General features: G+C 40.2%; 2 protein-coding genes across 5 annotated transcripts in view; one reads left to right on the top strand and one right to left on the bottom strand.

Moving 5' to 3' along the window:
* Positions 1–2,320, bottom strand: part of LOC122646323 (elongator complex protein 3) — a 29,022-nt gene extending 26,702 nt beyond the window's left edge. The window contains exon 1 of the mRNA XM_043839858.1: positions 1,799–2,320. Within this exon, the coding sequence (XP_043695793.1) occupies positions 1,799–2,268 (470 nt within the window). The 5' untranslated portion in view covers positions 2,269–2,320. The remainder of the gene's footprint in view (positions 1–1,798) is intronic.
* A 10,471-nt stretch (positions 2,321–12,791) lies between these two features.
* LOC122646094 overlaps positions 12,792–17,467 on the top strand; it is a 28,469-nt gene continuing 23,793 nt past the window's right edge. The window contains exons 1-4 of one of the 4 annotated variants that reach the window (XM_043839574.1): positions 12,792–13,249; positions 13,667–13,836; positions 14,311–14,559; positions 14,855–14,989. In XM_043839574.1, coding sequence (XP_043695509.1) covers positions 12,838–13,249; positions 13,667–13,836; positions 14,311–14,559; positions 14,855–14,989 — 966 coding nt within the window. In that variant the 5' untranslated portion in view covers positions 12,792–12,837. The remainder of the gene's footprint in view (positions 13,250–13,666; positions 13,837–14,310; positions 14,560–14,854; positions 14,990–17,467) is intronic. The other 3 variants (XM_043839570.1, XM_043839572.1, XM_043839573.1) reach the window with 3 other exon arrangements.

Consider the following 17,467-nt stretch of genomic DNA (forward strand, 5'->3'; position numbering starts at 1 on the left):
TCCCAAGATACTCATCATGGTGGTCGCCATCAGACTTACACTCGAAAGGGCAAGGGCATGGGCATGGGCAAGATTAGCAAGCATTCCCACAAAGGCACAATCCATATGATAGTGATGTGCTTATGAGTGGCATGGAGTCACTTAGCATTAGTTCTGATCATGCTGGTGCTTCATCAGGCCATGGGCGTTATGCAGCAGGTTCTTCTTCGGGCTATGGACATGGGGCTTCTGTAGGGTATGGAAGTTATGGATACGGAGAGGCACAACCACAACCTAGTGCTTTCACGACATTAGCCACTTCAGAGCAGTACACACAATTCTACTATGAGTGGGAGAGTCACTACCATCAGTATTTCGACTGGGCTCAGTATTGTGCTTACGTTCGGTCAGTACACAATATCATCCTAGTCGCTCCTATTCTTGAAGACCCTTACAAACATGACTTTGACCCACCCCGACATTCTTCATGGCAATAGAGTGTAAGAGATCTCATCTTTTAATCTTTTATAACAATTTCAAAGTGCCGCACTTGTCTGGTTATTGATTATTCACAATTCTTAGTGTATATGCATAATATATGACATAAATTGCTTGTTTATATTGTTTTTTGTGTCCAAAAATATATTTCCATATGTATTTTGATCATTTTCATGCGTTTCTGCACTGATCGATACGTATCTCCGATACGATACGTCTCTTAAAATCGCCCGACCGATATGATACCCAATACCGATACTTTAAACCTTGGTTATCGCAGCCACGATTTTTCGTATCTGATAAACAAACTCAAGGTGTTGCCAACCCCATTGAGCTTGAGGGGGGATATAAGAGAATCTTGCCTTCCACTAATGGCGCTAAAGAGTCAAATCAATTAGAGTCCGAATCAAATCTGGAACTAAAGAATGGAAAACATGAGAAGGATATATCGCATGTAAATTAGAGTCCTAGCTAGTGTCATAGTCCTTTACAGCTAGGTCTCCATCCCTTCCCTTCATACCTCGTCTCCTCCTTTTTCAAAAACAGAATTATTGGCAACGTAATATAGCAGTGAAAATATTCTTTCCGTGGACGTAGGTAAATCGCTGTCAATGTAATATAACAGTGAAAATATTCTTTCCGTGGACGTAGATAAATCGCTGGCAATGTAATATAACAGTGAAAATATTCTTTCCGTAGACATAGGTTTCACTAACCAAACCATGCTATCTATCTATAGGCACTATACACCAAACCCCATGTTCGCTCCATCAGCAAATTGAGCTCTTATTGCTCTAGTTCTTCAATAACAGCTTAACAAGAACAATATGCATACTCGAAGTCCACTAAACATTACACAATACAAAAGCTGATAAGAACTAGATAATGAAACAAAAAGAAAAATCCATTGAAACATTCAAAATTCAGTAACAACATGCATACTCGAAGTCCACTCAACATTACACAATACAAAAGCTGATAAGAACTAGATAGTGAAACAAAAAGAAAAATCCATTGAAACATTCAAAATTCCGGTTAACAGAAGTGAACAGCTGGCACCCACAAAAGGATTTCTAATTAAATCAGATTAGAAACAAGATAATTAAAGAAATATGGAAAAAAATCAGAAACTTATAAAAAAGTTCAACGTTGACAGAATAGAACTGAACAAAAGCTAACCACACATACAAAATACATAGGCAATTAAGAACAAGATAGTCATCTAAATAGAAAAGCCCATCAAAAGCAAATCCAATAAATAGAATTGAACAAAAGCTACCCACCAAAAGATTTCTACAGAAATTAAAAAATGAAAGCTTACCGGGCACGAATTGCTCGCATACTGGTGGGTTCGTACCCAGTGTAAGACTGAGTGCTATACTCGAAATCAGAGTCAGGTCCCCCAGGACAGTACACACAGATGTTCCCAGTGGTGGCAATGTGAGGACACCGATGGGGTTTCGACATGACAGCAACGACGGCAATACCAGAAGCTGTACGGACAGGCTTTGCTTTGAGGCATGGGAGCAGAGACTCGCGTTCTGACTCGGGCAATGCTGCGATCATCTCGACGAGTTTCGGGGCACGAGAAAGGCCGTACTTGCGACAAGCAGCGGACTTTAGGGCGTTGAGGTCGACGTTTTGTCCACTTCGTGAGCGCTCTACCATGGTATTCACTATCTCGGCTATGGCTCGAACTCGGGCTTCTTCTTCGGTGAGTCCGTGAGAGATGACTCCACCTCGACCGGGGCGAGGCATCTTCCTCGCCTCGATTACCTCTGCAGTTGCCATGGAAGAGAGAGAGATCTGTAACTGTAGATAGATCGACGCATAAACAACTTGGGCGTCTTAAGGGTGGTGCTCACGATTAATGAAGTGGGAAGAACACGAAAACAAAACCTAAGCCCAACTGCAAAACTGCTACAACGAAACAACGCAGTTGTCCACCGATAAATGGTTTCAGTTTACAAAAATACCGACGGAGTCTTGGGATTAACCAAATTACTTGCCTCTCCCCTCTCCCCTCTCCCCCAGTGAAAAGACCCTCTGTCCTTGCTTGTCGCCCCTCCCATGTGTTTATCGTAGGGGTATCAATTGGTCCAGTTATGGGCTATCGGTTCAGATCCTTAACGGTTCTGGCTCTAAGGTGTCAAGACCATAACCGGACCAATAAGCTTACCGATCCAAATTTGAGACCCAGAACCATGAATTAATGGGTGGTCCGGTTCCGATTCCTAATCAGTTCCAAACATTATTAGACCCTAAACAAGGACAATGAGGGTTTCTATAGGAAAGCAGGAGTTTCATCATACATAGGTATAGTATTGTAGAGCCCAAAATAAAGACATTGATGCATATATAGATGACTTAAAGAGCAACGAAAGAGCGCCAATTAATATTCCCAAGCAATGTAATACTATAAATAGGTTAGGGTTTTAGATTTCTAATTTCCCATTCAATTTGTTTACATATCATCCGGTTCCAATGGTTTCGGTGCTACCGGATCCTTAATGAACTATGTTCTATAACCATTGGGAGACCCGAACTAGAACTAGCCCGGACCAATAGTATATCACTAGGACCAGATCCGTCCCAATAAACTATTGGGTGGTCTGGTTCCGGTTCCAGTTCCTATCGGTCCGGATCGATTCTGGTCCTAAATTGACACCCCTAGTTTGCCGCCCACTATTTCACGTGGAGGGGGCATGCCTACTGTCACACCCCCATCCCTGAACCACGGGAAATGCAACCGGAGCATACAACTATGCTCTCCAACCACCAGAATCAGCGATGCGATACCCAAAACTTACTCATTCACAACGACGGATAATAGGTAAAAAGCGATTAATATTAATAACATCGAGTTAGCGAAGCTAGGTGATAGCATATAAAATATCATCTATTCAAGTTTACCCCTTAAGTACAATTCGTTCTAATCGGGACCTATGTATTACCTACTATATAAATAATACATCTATCATGAAAGGAATCAAAAGAATACACCTATAATTCAAAATGAATAATCAAGTGCATCAAAAGATGGCCACCGCCATAAGTCACTATCCTTGAGGACACACATCGCGCAACACTCTGGTCCATGCTCCACGATCTCGAGCCCACCAATCGGTGTAACCGCCTCGGAGTCTCGTACTCTGTGCCACTCTGCTCGAATGTACTGCATCAACTAAAAATATGTTTCCTCGAGGAGTGAGCTCCAACGAGCCCAATGAGTGGCTAAGCCACACAAACATACACAATAATAATAATGAATGGGGTTATTGCAAACCATACATGATGGACGGATACCAAGGTGTCCCATACCACCAGTAGGTAGACCGTACATCACATACAATTTACAATCATGCTACATGAATGAATGATGATGTATAGTTTTATTGTTATCCACCTAACACACAACTAAGTCGGTATAGTACTATAGCAACACCTTAGGTAGCATCCCCGACATCGGTACCATAAGCGGATGGTATACCGCGATGACAAACGAGTCGCGGCTGAAGCCTTGATCGGTCTCCACCAAGAGATATCGCAAACCCCAAGTCAAATCCCGTCTGGCGTTCGGCCCAAAATACGGTTGGCGCCGAACTTCCGGGTGGGTATACCCGAATAGCAGTCGGAACCCACGTTGTTGACCGACACCTAACCCGTCGGTAAGGGTCATATCTTGGGTAAACATTTATCCTAGCCAGCATTCACCTATTGTATGAGTGAGGTACGCATGTGCATAAGCCGGCAGGCCGAGTCCATAGATACCGAAATACGGTCGCGGCTATCCTCTCGCCCCTCTAGCCCATAAGCGTATACAAGTACGAGATGTGAATACCAGAAGGTAGTCGGTCGGTCACCATCCCGTTTCCACCTAATGCAATGGACAATTCTAATGCAATTTCAAGTACGGTAATCTCAAGCCCAAGCACCCACAGGCACTTGGATCCCGCTCCAAGCCCTAGATCTACATGCCATGAGTGAGTCCATATTATGGAATCCCAGGTCCGCACCAGACCAAGCACCGAGTCCCATAACTAAATCCAACACCATTCGTGCGATAGTGCGGTAAAATAACTAATATCGCAAGACAAGAATGTAAAGTCCTATCAACATCTAAACATTTATATCGTCCTATATCTTACTAATAATTATATATTATAGCACACATGCATGAATGACATTCGCAAGACACGACACACAAACATTCCATAAATTAAGACGTTTGCTTAACTCACTCACGATTCTCGATCAATCGTCGATCGGAGCTCTTCAAATCGGCGTTCGATGCCAAGTACCTTGTCCCACGTACTAATACGCCCCAGCGGTCGATCAACCTAAAGAGAGTGTACAACGTGGGGAGAGATTAGTGTCTTAGGGCTAGAAGAGTTGGGCCCCATAAGTTATCAAACAAGGCTAAAATAGGGGACCAGGCACATACAATGAGCTATATCATGTGACTGTCCATGTGCTGTCCATGTGCTGTCCCTCTCGGACTTTCCCATGGCGGATCTAGGTTCTCGGTGGCACTTGCATGTGCTGTCCATGTGCTGTCCTCTCGGACCTCCCAGCGAGATCTTTCTCGGGGCGCACTTGCATGTGCTGTCCATGTGCTGTCCCTCTCGGACTTCCCACCATGAGATCTAGTTTCTCAGGGGGCACTTGCATGTCTGTCCACGTGCCGATCTTCTTTGTTCATGCCATTAGAGAATGGTTTTGCACCCAAAGTCTTGGGCTAAAATGGGGTATTCTTTGGGGTTTTTAGGGGTCTCTTTGGCCATGAGAACAACTCCAACCAAGGTGCCATAACACACACCCAACATGGGTTTGTAATCCCCATGATCGATTAGGTTTTCCTCCATTAAAATACATATGGAAAGAAAACTCATGGGTTTGGGTATTGGGGTTTTGAAAGGGTCTTTAATCAATGTTATTTAACACCCCTCAAACCCACACATCTACGGTCTTCCATGAGGGTTGGTAAAACCCATAAATGGAGGTAAATCCCCAACTTAGGGTTCATAAATGGAGAAGGGTGAATGGGTTTAAGGTAGGGTTAGGTGCTTCATAGTTAAACATCAAGGATTTGCCATTAATGGCTCTTCTAATTGAGTAGATGGAGCACTCAAGGTGTGCTCAACCAATTCAAACCCTAGGTAATAGAATTAGGGAAAGAGAGATGGAGAGAGAGAGAGAGAGAGAGAGAAAGAGACTCACCAAGGGTTAATGATGATAGCTTGTGCTCCACCATACTTCTCCCTTCTCCTTCCTTCTTCCTCTTCTTCTTTCTTCTTCTTTCTTCTTCTTCTTTCTTCTTCTCTTTCTTCTTCTTTCTTTTTCTCCTCTCCTCTCCACGATTTAGGATTGAAATGTGAGGTGAATAGTAGTTTTGGGTCTTTAATAACCCATCAAGGCATTAGGTCTTGTTTGGTTAGTCTCAAGTCCTTAGGTCTAGTTTAAGTCATTGGGCCATTGGATCCACTTGGGCCCATGGCCCATGGCCCATGTCCTAAGTTCTAGTTACAATTAGAAAGAGACTAAGCTCTAAGCCCAAGCCCATTCTAGTTCTTATGCTTATTAATGGTCATGCATAGGCATGAATTATTCGGATAGTGACTTACTCCCAATCATCGCTAAGTGGATAAGGGCGATTTAGGTGCGGGCCCCGCGGATCCCTATCATAAGGGAATTCCAGAATATGCTTTCGGACGATTTTCCCCCTTTCTCGACGGTGGATCTTTCCTCGAGGACTTCCCCTGTTTTGCGGTCGACAATCTCGTGTGATGGCTTGAGTATTATGACCCACGAGTTCACGAGCGTACTCCACTCTTGGTTCTACACAAAGGTTTAAACCAGGCCGGTGGTCGGATCGCGTTTCAAACCGGGTTTTGGGCACGGATTTAACACCTACCCTTTCTCTAAATATGTATTGTAAAACTACCTAAAATAGTGTCTCTCTCACATTTGGAAAAAGAAATGAAAGCTCTCGAAGACAATCACATTTGAATTGTTACATATTTCCCCCTTGGCAAAAATCTCATCAGGTGCAAGTGGATTTACAAAAATATAAAGTTGATGGCTCGAGTGAAGGGTACAAGGCTTGTTTGATTACCAAGGACAACACCCAGCTCGAAAACTTGGACTATCATGAAACTTTGTTTCAATAGCGAAACTCGTTATTATCCATTGTATGCTTTCCATTGTTGGTATTGTTGATCCACTGAAGTGTGTGGAGTGTTGTTGTCATTGTTGGCAACGTATTCAGTCATATTGGTATTGTGGCAGCAGCTATTGGTGGTTTGGTAGAGCTGGAATGGTCAAACGGGCTTCTACACAGTATCAAGGGCAGTTTGGTCATTTGGCAGAATTAGAGCGGCATCCGAGCATGGAGGATGACTATTGGCAGTATATATGGTCCCTAAGAAGTGTTTTTCAAAGGCCCAAAGCAGCAGGTGAAGGTTTCGTACATCAAAAGCTGTGATTTCATAGGATCACGTAGTGGGGTCCACTTTGAAGCTATTTTTTGAAGTGATAATGGCAGAATTGGGTGAAACACTCCTCATAGGAAATGTATCTCGTTGAATCATGGTTACAACGCAATTTGTTTCACCTCTTTTCGATGTCATACAAGGAAGTTATGGAGTTTTTTGTGTCGTTGAGCAAAAATGGAGCGAATTTGGAGAAGGACGTTTTCTCTCATACTTAGCCAATTTTTTGGCTTAAATTTACCGACCATTCTATAGACTGATGTATCCTTTTAATTTGATAAAGTTCCAAAATCTCCATGAGCATCGGATCAGCTTCAAGTGCTTAGATCCCTCTTGGACGTCGCAGATTGATGCGAGATTCTTTTTAAAAAAGGAAGAATGAAAGGAAATAAGGGATTCGATAGTGGAGTGTGACATCAGCATGACATCACCTATTACTCTAACGTAGATGGCCTTGTGAAATTCTCTGACATGTGTCCTCGTTACACATGGTTTTGTCACGAAGAATTTAGTTATTGACGATTCTGCCACTGCTTACCAGTTTTGGAGCATCCAACTTTTGAAGGCTGTATCTTGGTCATCCAGAGTCCAAATGGGACGATTTTTTTTTTTTAAATTGGGTATTTTTGCGAGAAGAAGCCATTGGAAGTAGTTGCAGCATTGTATGAGCATAGATAGTCAACGATATCACTGTTTTATGCTCGATGACTCTGTATTGAAGATGGTTTGAGCAGTGGAGCGTGCACAGACACGATTTCTGTGCATTAGAGGCTTCATGATTGCTGGACTACTCGAAAAGAGGTAATCCTTGATTGTAAATCCCCATTGTGAATTGCTAGGTTGCATGTTTAGTTGAAGAAAAAAAAACCTAGTTTGACTGTAAGCCAATATGGGCCATTGTATTGGGGGGATTAGATTCTATTATTTGTAATTAATTATTGTTACTCTGTCAAGTGGGGGCTTGCACAGATATTGGGGTAGTTGCCCTTGTTTGTATGGTTGCACAAACTGAAGCAGGGATTGGGAGTTCCTGGGTGGTAGTAGCCATCAAAATTTGGGTAGTGTATTGAGGGAATACGAAACCCTATACGGGTATTCCTCCGTAGACGTAGGCACTCTGACCGAACCACGTATATCTGATGCTCTGTCTCGCACTTATTTTCAACATATATTTGAAGTGTGTGTTGTGCAGAGTGGAGGGACATTGTCCGGCCCTAATCAAGAGGACACAAGAACAAAACTTTCATCCTTTCTTGGTCCTAATGGTTACTTAGACTTCCCCTCCTTATGATTGATTTCTTGCCCAATTATGATTTCAAATATCTTTCATGGCTACCCATTTGTCTTGATCTATTATATGGAAGCCACAAGTTAATGGTAAATATTCATTAGCTCCAGCATGGGAGAAGATGAAATTGCACTCCTTAATCTGGTTTATCTTTCATATTCCATGGCATAGCTTCCTTTCTTAGTTAGCCACTTCCAATGCTTTGTCTAATGTGGATTAGATGTTAGCATAGAGAAGTAATATTAATCCTACGTGCTAATTGTGTAGAGTGAAGATGACTCACACATATTTTTCTCATGCCCCTTCTCGTCTCAAGTATGGAACATAGTGGACACAATATCCCATAATTTTTTGGTCTAAACAAATTTTTCGCTAAGTAAAGATGAATTACCACTCATACATTTTTAAGTTCTCTTTATTGGCTATTGCCTTTCCTCTACTAGGAGACCCCTTCTCAAGTGTTATCTCTCATTTACTCTATTGTTAGAGGTCAACTACAAGGTAAGACCTTTAATTTGAGGTCCCAGACTTAGCCAGAAATAGAAGTGTTTGCTCGGCTTGGAATTTTCTAATCCTTTAAGAAGATATATTGGGTCCCCACTACTCTACAATCTCTCTCTCCAGACGCATATCCTTCGCTTCATGCATGTAGGGATAATTCTATTGTGCCAGTCACTGAATGCCACAAACATATGCCCTAAAAGATTTCTGTCTCAGTGCAGATTAAGTTAAGATTCTCTACCTGTTGATATGTTCTACATCGCATCTATAGATTGGAGCTACTATCTTTATGCTCAAGCAACAAAGAATCCAAACACTTGAAATACAATGTGAATTTGTAGTAACATTAGAAAGGGATATAAATACCAAGAAGTGTACATATTGTTTAAATTCAGGTATCTATACCCAATGATGTAATTGGACAGTCGAAAATCCGAATTCAATTCACATCTATATTTGTTTGGGCGTATTCGTATCTAGTAATGGGATATCTGGATCTGAATTTAGATAACCTAGAACATAATCTATCTGATTCAAATAGAAACTCAAATAATAGTAAAAAAATAAATAACTAATGATCTTGAGGGTTATTGAAGATTCAACAAGTTCTATAGAATGAGGAAAAGAACTAAGACAACTGAGAGACATGGATTGAGAATAGTCATATCCGTCGGGGGAGGAAGTTTCGAGTTACACAGGTCAAGGATGTAAACGGTTAATCAAAAATCCAGATTCAATTTGCATCCATATCCGTTTAAGGGTATCCGTATTTGATCAAGGAATATCTGAATTCGATCACATCTGATCCGTATTTGATTCGTTTACATCTCTATTTAAACCCCTTGGCATTTTTGTCTCTTTTCCCCCTTCTCTCTCTATCATGGCTAAAATTGGCGGGCCACCTCGATAGGCTTATCAGGTCGGTCCATCTAAATCGACTTTTGATTTATATCTCTGAAAATGAGATATAAACTCAAAAATTTTAAGAGTCTAAATACCAAAAACCTTTGACCAAAATTATTTATTAAGTTATAAACACAAAATTGCCTTACAAAAACTAATCATAGAGTAAATTGTTTCTTGGACCATCCGGATATGATGGTTGGACTATTGAATTGCAAATTGTTAAGCCATTACAATACAAGATTTGATTATGTAAAACATTGTCCAAAGTCAAAGGCAAAATAATAGCAATAGAATTGGAAGCAAAGGTTGGAGCAAATTCGATATTCAATCTTTATTAGAGTTTTGCGGTTTTTGTCTTATAGAAGAAAATCCGGGTTCGAGGATAGCTACTAGCGCAATTTGCTTGAAGCTAATGTAGTAGAGTCTAGCTGCTTGAGGCTAATGCAGTAGAGCTTAGCCCTCATCAACTTCAAGACCTCCTCTTCCTCCTTGAGTATAGGATCCCACGCACCATCCCAACAAAAAAGGGGGGAAAATTTGTTAGAATTAAAAGGGTTTTCATCAAAAAATCCTATGCCAAACCATGTATGAATCTCTAGAACATAGTGGAATCAATAAACAAAAAAGATATAAGAGAAGTGTACCTTGCACCTACGTATGTTGACGAAGAATGATTGCGAATCCACGATCAAACTTGCACGACCACGATGAGAATCTTCTACAGTCTCCAAATCTCCCTTAGAGCTCTCTTTCTTGTGGAGTAAAAAGAAAAGTGACTGCAAGGACTCTCACCAAAAAGTCTTTATAATACGCCCACACCCTAACCCACTTCCACAATGGGCTGGTCTGGCCCAACTCAAGAATAACTCGTAGCAAGCCACGTCAACCCATGTATTTTGATTCCCATCAATTACTGACCTGATAATTAATCAAGCTCACATACCGACATTGGAAAAATCTAATATATTTTCACTTGGGCTAGGTTAATTATAAAGTCATCATTATCAAATGTGGTCATGGAATCTCAATATAAATATATTGCCACTAAAACTTGATCTAGTCAGCAAGTATACCAATATTGAACAACAACAGAAAATATATCTCAATATACGGCATATAACTTTATGTGACAAACAAATGTTTACTTACTAACATCAACCGTCTTGAGATAAATTTTATACAAGGAATGTCAAACATGTCTGTGATCAAATAAATATCATCATCATTCCTTGTGAGTCCTCGAACGTGCCTTAAGTATCGTTATACTCATAGAATATCTTGAATATTGTCATATTCACAGGTAATCGAACGACTTGGCTCATCGCCAATCGAACATCCTTAGGTTACAAATAGCCATCAATACATCAAACAACACATGTATGCATACAAATGCTAAACCAAGCATAAACAGACACATTCACAAATATCCATGCTCAACAAACCAAGTGTGCAACACAACAGTTTAGTAAAATAAGCAAGCTCACACTGAGCTCCTATTATTTAATCACAACAAGCAATAAGCTCCCATTGATTAACTAAAATAAGTAATGTACCACCACAAAAGTCTTACAACTAAGTAAATTATTCACACTATTTGTAACAGTTGCTTGAACCCAGAACATTAATCTTTTTCTTACTAGGTTACACTTGATCTTAATGTATTTGGAACCACTACATTTCTGTATGACCTAGTACTATCCATACCTCTAATTTCATCACTGGATGCCTTTTACACACAATTATATTTTCCTATGTTCCCAATCTTTTTTTATCCCGTTCTTATCTGCTAGAGCATTTCTAAGCACATTAAGTTTGGACTCCCGGAGATCCAAATATAGGTCAAGTAACCTTAAATCCTCTCCTAGGTCCACAACCTATTTTCCCTTATAGTTATTTCAATGAGAGTAAGAACAAGAAAAAATTATTCCAAAAAATTAGACATCCTGGAGGAACAAATAAAGATTCATGCAAACAAATATAATTGATATATATCTCAAGTACAATATGATTATATCAAATCAATTCAGCTAGCAAACGTAAACAACTCATCTACTAGCAAACACAAACAATGATCATTACCATATTGTATTTTTGTCCTTTTCGGGTCAAATGCACATATCCTTTTCGCACAGCAAATACCGCGAGACAACAATGACTTCCGAAAATTCTTCCTCCATCATTGGGTGATAAGAAAAAACCCCTAATATTCCCCTGTCTTATTCGATCACCCGACACCTGACCACCGGAAACAAGGATTCTACTACAGATATCAGATTAGCTTACTCGACCAGATAGTCGAGCTTTTGCAGTTGAGTCCACCTGACCTCAACTTGCTCAGCTCGGGCTCCTCATTGTCATCAACAAATATCATATAATGATGATCGAAACCATTGGTGTTATTCATCCTTGTTTTACTTAAGTGGCACCTAAACCTACAGTGCAGTCAGAACGATGGCTGTAGTTGACCATTGTTTAGTAGTTTAGCCAGCTAGCTCTTGTCCAGTACGGTTTCTCGACTTTGTGTCAGAGAAAGGACCGTCATGGTGTCCCCCATCTTTAGTGGAATATCTCCCTAACTATGTGGGATATATGGCCCTCCTCGGAGGTTTAGTAAATACCACTTTCCTGATAAGGTGTGAGGGATTGACTTTACCTCACGCCTAGAAAGGAGTAATCGAATAGTTGACTGTAGGCGCTCCTAGGCCATGCATATCAAATACTCTGATAATACTATCTTTGGGTGAACACAACTGTTTTTTCGTGAAAAGATCAATAGTTTTCGGAAACCCCATCACCTTTGGGCTAATGGAACCCCTAGACTACTATCTTCTCGAGTGTGTGCATATCAACTCGCTAATTTTGACAACATCACCTTTGAGCATATATCACCTATTCTGTTGCTATGGTAGAACCACAAAAAGATTGAATGTATCACTTTGGTGGTTCTATTTTACCATAAACTAATATCTTCTCGAGTCTAGTTTTGGTCTTTCATTCTCGATCGAAACCGGACCAAAGCAACCGTTTGACATCCTACCCAAAATATATATTATCATGTATGGACCCGATCCAACCGGAACCGGATCTGCACTCCGGGATCACTCACTAGTCACTACCTTGACGTCTTGACGAACCGAGCAAGCCATCACGCACTCTCTCTGTTTGGCAGCAGCAATGGCGTTGCTGCCATTACCCACTCACACGGACCCATTCTTCCAATCCCAATATGCAAACCTGCCCAGCTCTCACGTCCTCTACGGCCTGAAACCCCTGTTTCTACAGAACAAAAACCTCAGATTTTCTCAGAACCTTTTCACCGTTTCTGCTTTCCAGAATCTCTCCCCATTTTCGCACCCTAAACCCTTTTCCAAGGTTCCTCCGTCGCGTTCTGAAACTCTGAAGCTTCATCCAGCTTTGCTTCAGCTTGCTGCCTCTGCTATAATCTTCGTGAGCTTTGCTGCCAGGGCCTGTACGAGCAACCCTGGACAGATTCCCACCGTAATAGCTCCCGTTTCCAAGGCAGTGCAAGAGGAGAGGATTGGAGGAAAAGTCCATGATGGGGATGACTCCGTTGAGCCGAATTCAGGTTTGAATTTGCTGGTCTTGTAGTATTAGGTGCTAATTTGTTGGTTCTCTTTGGTTTTCAGCATTTGCTCAATGAATTTTTACTATTATGATAATGATATAAGTTATATTTCTTTTATTGGGGTGAATTGGATGCTTTTGATTTTAATTTACGCGTGGGAGAAAGGTACTAACAATATAACTGGTCTACTTTTGTAGTAGGTGTTAATTTGTTGATTTCCTTTGGTTCTTATCACTTGTTAAATAGTACTTTTACTGTTATAATGAGTTAAAGTGGATTCTGTGCTTGGGTGTGCATTGATTAAATTTCTACCTTTTGCTCCCCAAAATTTGAATTTTCAATTTCCACAAGTTTTTTGAAATGTTTGCCTACGATGGGTAAGATTCTGATTAAGTTCGGTGTGGAATTTTGAACTACATTCTTTTATAACAGATAACCATGACGTGGGAAAGTCCGATGTTCTGGGAAACATACAAGATAAGGAGTTGAAAGTCGCATTAGAAAGTTGGAAGTCTAAGACATATGCCTTGACTGTCCCTCTAAGAGTGGTTGCTCTCCGTGGCTCTGTTCCTCCTTCATGGCTCAAGGTTGGTTCTCAATGTCTTTCTGAAACCATTGTTTCAACAACTAGGAAAAAAAATCCTGTTTCCTTTTTCATGACATTTGGCCAAAATAACAAGATGGTCTGAAATGACTTGAGTTGGACAAAAAGACAGAAACAACAGGATTAGACGTTTTCTTAACTGAAGTATTTCAACGAGTCCAATGTCTTGGTTTACTAAACTAGTGAAAATTTTCATCATATTCATCTGAACCAAAATGGTATTTATAATGAAAGCCAGAACTTGTCTTTAGTGATTCTCACCAGGTCAGAAATTTTATTCTATTCTTTTTGATTTTTCTGAAACTAGATAGTGTGTTCTAGTATCAACACTAGGAATGGCAGAACCGTATTTGTGGAACTAACTGTAGTAGTTGGCATTGGCTTTTACTTGACTTATCTGCATTGTTGCTTTCAGTATTTGGAGCATTTTGTTGTTTATTATTTTCATGTCATGCAGGAATTTATACGAGCACAAGGGACACGATTAAGGTTAAGTTTGGAGTTCCGTGGTAATCTTGTGGATATATTCTCTGATCTCTCTGTGGCTTCGACCAAAGGAAACCTTGAGCCAAAATCTGCCATGGCAGCTGATATCATTACTGTTGGCGACTCCTGGCTCAGTTTGGCCATTAAAAAATGTTTAATTGAACCAATAAAAAACATTGAAGGCCAAGATTGTTTCAAGTGTTTAAGTGACAAATGGAAGGTAAGGATCCTAAGTTATCTCTAGTTCACTTGAAAGTTCTATTCTATCATTTTGATTTCCTGCATATTTTACTGGTAGTTTATGCACCCCTCGGATGTGACAAATGACAAATAATAGATATCATATGCCCTCCACTTAATTGCCATAGTCCTTCACTTAGAAACATCATTTGAATTAAAAAATTCAATATGGAAATTGTCAGTGTCATATCATCAGTTGTTAGGTGATTGCTTGTACATACTGATGCAATATTTGTAGGCTTTTTATTCGTATCATTTTGCTAAAATTTTTTCAGGTTTATTTACGCAGAAACAATAATGGAGAATTATATTCTGGAGGGGAAATTTGGGCAGTTCCATATCGGTGGGGAAGCATGGTGATAGCATACAAGAAAAGCAAATTTCAAAAGCATAATCTGGCACCAATAGAGGTAAATCATCTATAAAGCATAAAGCACAAAGCCTGTCTTTCTAATTGCAATGTTTGAAGGAATGAAGGAAAGAATTGTGATTTCTTTGAAAAGGATGTGATAGCAACATAGCAATCATGGCTGATAAATCCAATCAATTCTCTGGCTCCTCATTTCTCTATACCATGCCTTTTAAGTTTTGAAGAAATAATTGAAGTGTTGTGATAAACTCCCATAAACCTCTTTCTGCTATCAACAAAAAATACAAACGCATCAATTGCATGTTAAGGAATCACGGCTGGAAGAGAACCTACTCCTTACTACTCCATCAAATTCCCGACAAGCTAAACCGCAATCAATTAAATACCTGGCAATATCGGCATAACTCCTGCCGCAAATTCAAGAATTTTCTTCAAACACTCTTCTAGTTTCTTCTTCCATAATCCTCGAATAAAAGCTTGTCATAGTAAATTCCACAAAACACAGGATTTTTTGGATGCTGAATATATAATTTGTCAGAATTTCTGGGCCATGTTTTCTGCACACCAGACAAACCAAGAAACATCCACACTTCACTGCCAAATAGCAGTATAGCAAGAGGTGTGCTGCCGAATTCCCTTCACATAAACAGAAGTAGCACCTGTTAGCTAGGTGCCATTCGTTGTTTGTAAACTGTAGTGTCATTACTATGTTTAGGCCAACATCCACGCAAACATGCCTACTCTTGTTGTGGCCTTTTCTTCCAAGCCATGCTAATTACCACTAATCTTCTCTCTTCCTCTTTAACTATCTTCTTAGTAAGAAAGCTGTTATAGGAGGCTACTGAAAGCAGCCCCAAGAATCACCAATCCAAACCCTTATATCTGCCTTCCCTAGCTGAACATTTGAGCTGTACAAAAGTGATAGCAGATTATAAACTTCAAATTCCCTCTAATGCAACCACATAGTATTTTATTTGCAGCAACTCTATAAATCTTGGACACTAGTTCTTCAACCTTCCATCCCCGAGCCAGTTGTCCTCAGGGAACGTTACTTCATCTCATTTTCCCACCTTGGAAGATATATTAATTTCTCATGCTGACCCAGAAAATATTCTTCATACACTACATGCATGAGTCATTTTCTTCTCTCTTCTTTTTTGCTTTCCTTCTTTCTTTTCTTTTCTTTTCTTTTTATCTTCACTTAGATGTAACTAATCATCATCTAGGAGAACAGTAGCTTCATGGAGGAGCCGATCATTTCTCTAAAGGTGGTACACTCAATCTCTTGAAAGCCTTCCTTTTTAGCATTCTTGTTTGCTGCTTTCCCTTTGAACTGTTCGAGGTTCTGTCCAAGAAGTTGGTGCAAATTTAAGCAACTTCGGAAGGACTGGGAAGTCCTATTCAATTTTCACTTTATAGCTGGGATAAATTTTGTGCCCCTAAAAGAGGGAGGACTTGGGGTTTGGCCAATCATCCCCTGAACAAGGTTCTCTTATAAAAATGGCTATGGTACGGTGCAATTTAAACCAAGAGCTTATGAGGCAACTTGTTGCTGCTACAAATGTTCCGGTCAATTCTTGGGAGATTGCCTCTGTTCATGGAATTTATGGTAATAACCAATGGAAAGGCATGACGGCCACTAATACTTATTTTAAAGGAAAGACAGAATAGAGTGGAAATGGGGACACTACAATTTTTGGTTAAATGAAGGGTGCCTGGAGATCTGTCTTTCAGAAACCTTTCATAACGTATTTGTTATAGCTAGAAACAAATAAGCCTTCGTAGCAGACTGTGTTTCCAGGCAGGGCATGAGTAAGGTGGGGTCTTTTTCTTAGGAAAGACATTAATGATTCGGAGCTTTAGCGACGTCCTCTTGATATATCTCTTATGAGTTTGGATAAACAGGGAAGTGAAGATAAAAGAGTTTGGTGTAGAAAAATTATCGGCCTGTTCTTTATTTAGTCCCAGTTTGAAGCACATATTCGGCCATTCTTTCTTGTGGATAAAGGTTGTCCGAACTAAAATTCAGTTCCACTTACTTGGACTGCTTTGAGGTATTAGTCGCTTTATATGTGTAGGATTTTTCCTTACAAATATTTTCCTCTTTTGTCTTGGCGCTGCAGAATCTGTTTCATATCTATTTCTCTGTCGTTATTTTCACTTTTTAAATCTGGTCCTGCATCTTTGATGAGATGGGTGTCAATTGGGTTGTGCCTCAACATTTCTGAGACTATATTTGGAGCTAGGAAGATATCACTATGGAGAATGCCATATTCACCCACTTCATGTATTATCACTTGTGAGGAGAGAAATCAGAGCTTTTGATGACCATAGTGAGCTTGCTTTTCAGGTATCTTGAAGGGCCATGCTGTGGGCCTCTTTTTGGAGGGAATTCACTAACATAAGCTATTCCGTTGTTAGGAGAAACGGTGATTACTAGTGATTCCAGATTCATGCAGGCGAGTTGCAGTCTGCAATCCGATCTGAGGGCGAGGTTTTGGAGTTTTAAGTACACAAA

This window comes from Telopea speciosissima, chromosome 11 (assembly GCF_018873765.1).
Source record: "Telopea speciosissima isolate NSW1024214 ecotype Mountain lineage chromosome 11, Tspe_v1, whole genome shotgun sequence".
Classification (NCBI taxonomy): Eukaryota; Viridiplantae; Streptophyta; class Magnoliopsida; order Proteales; family Proteaceae; genus Telopea; species Telopea speciosissima.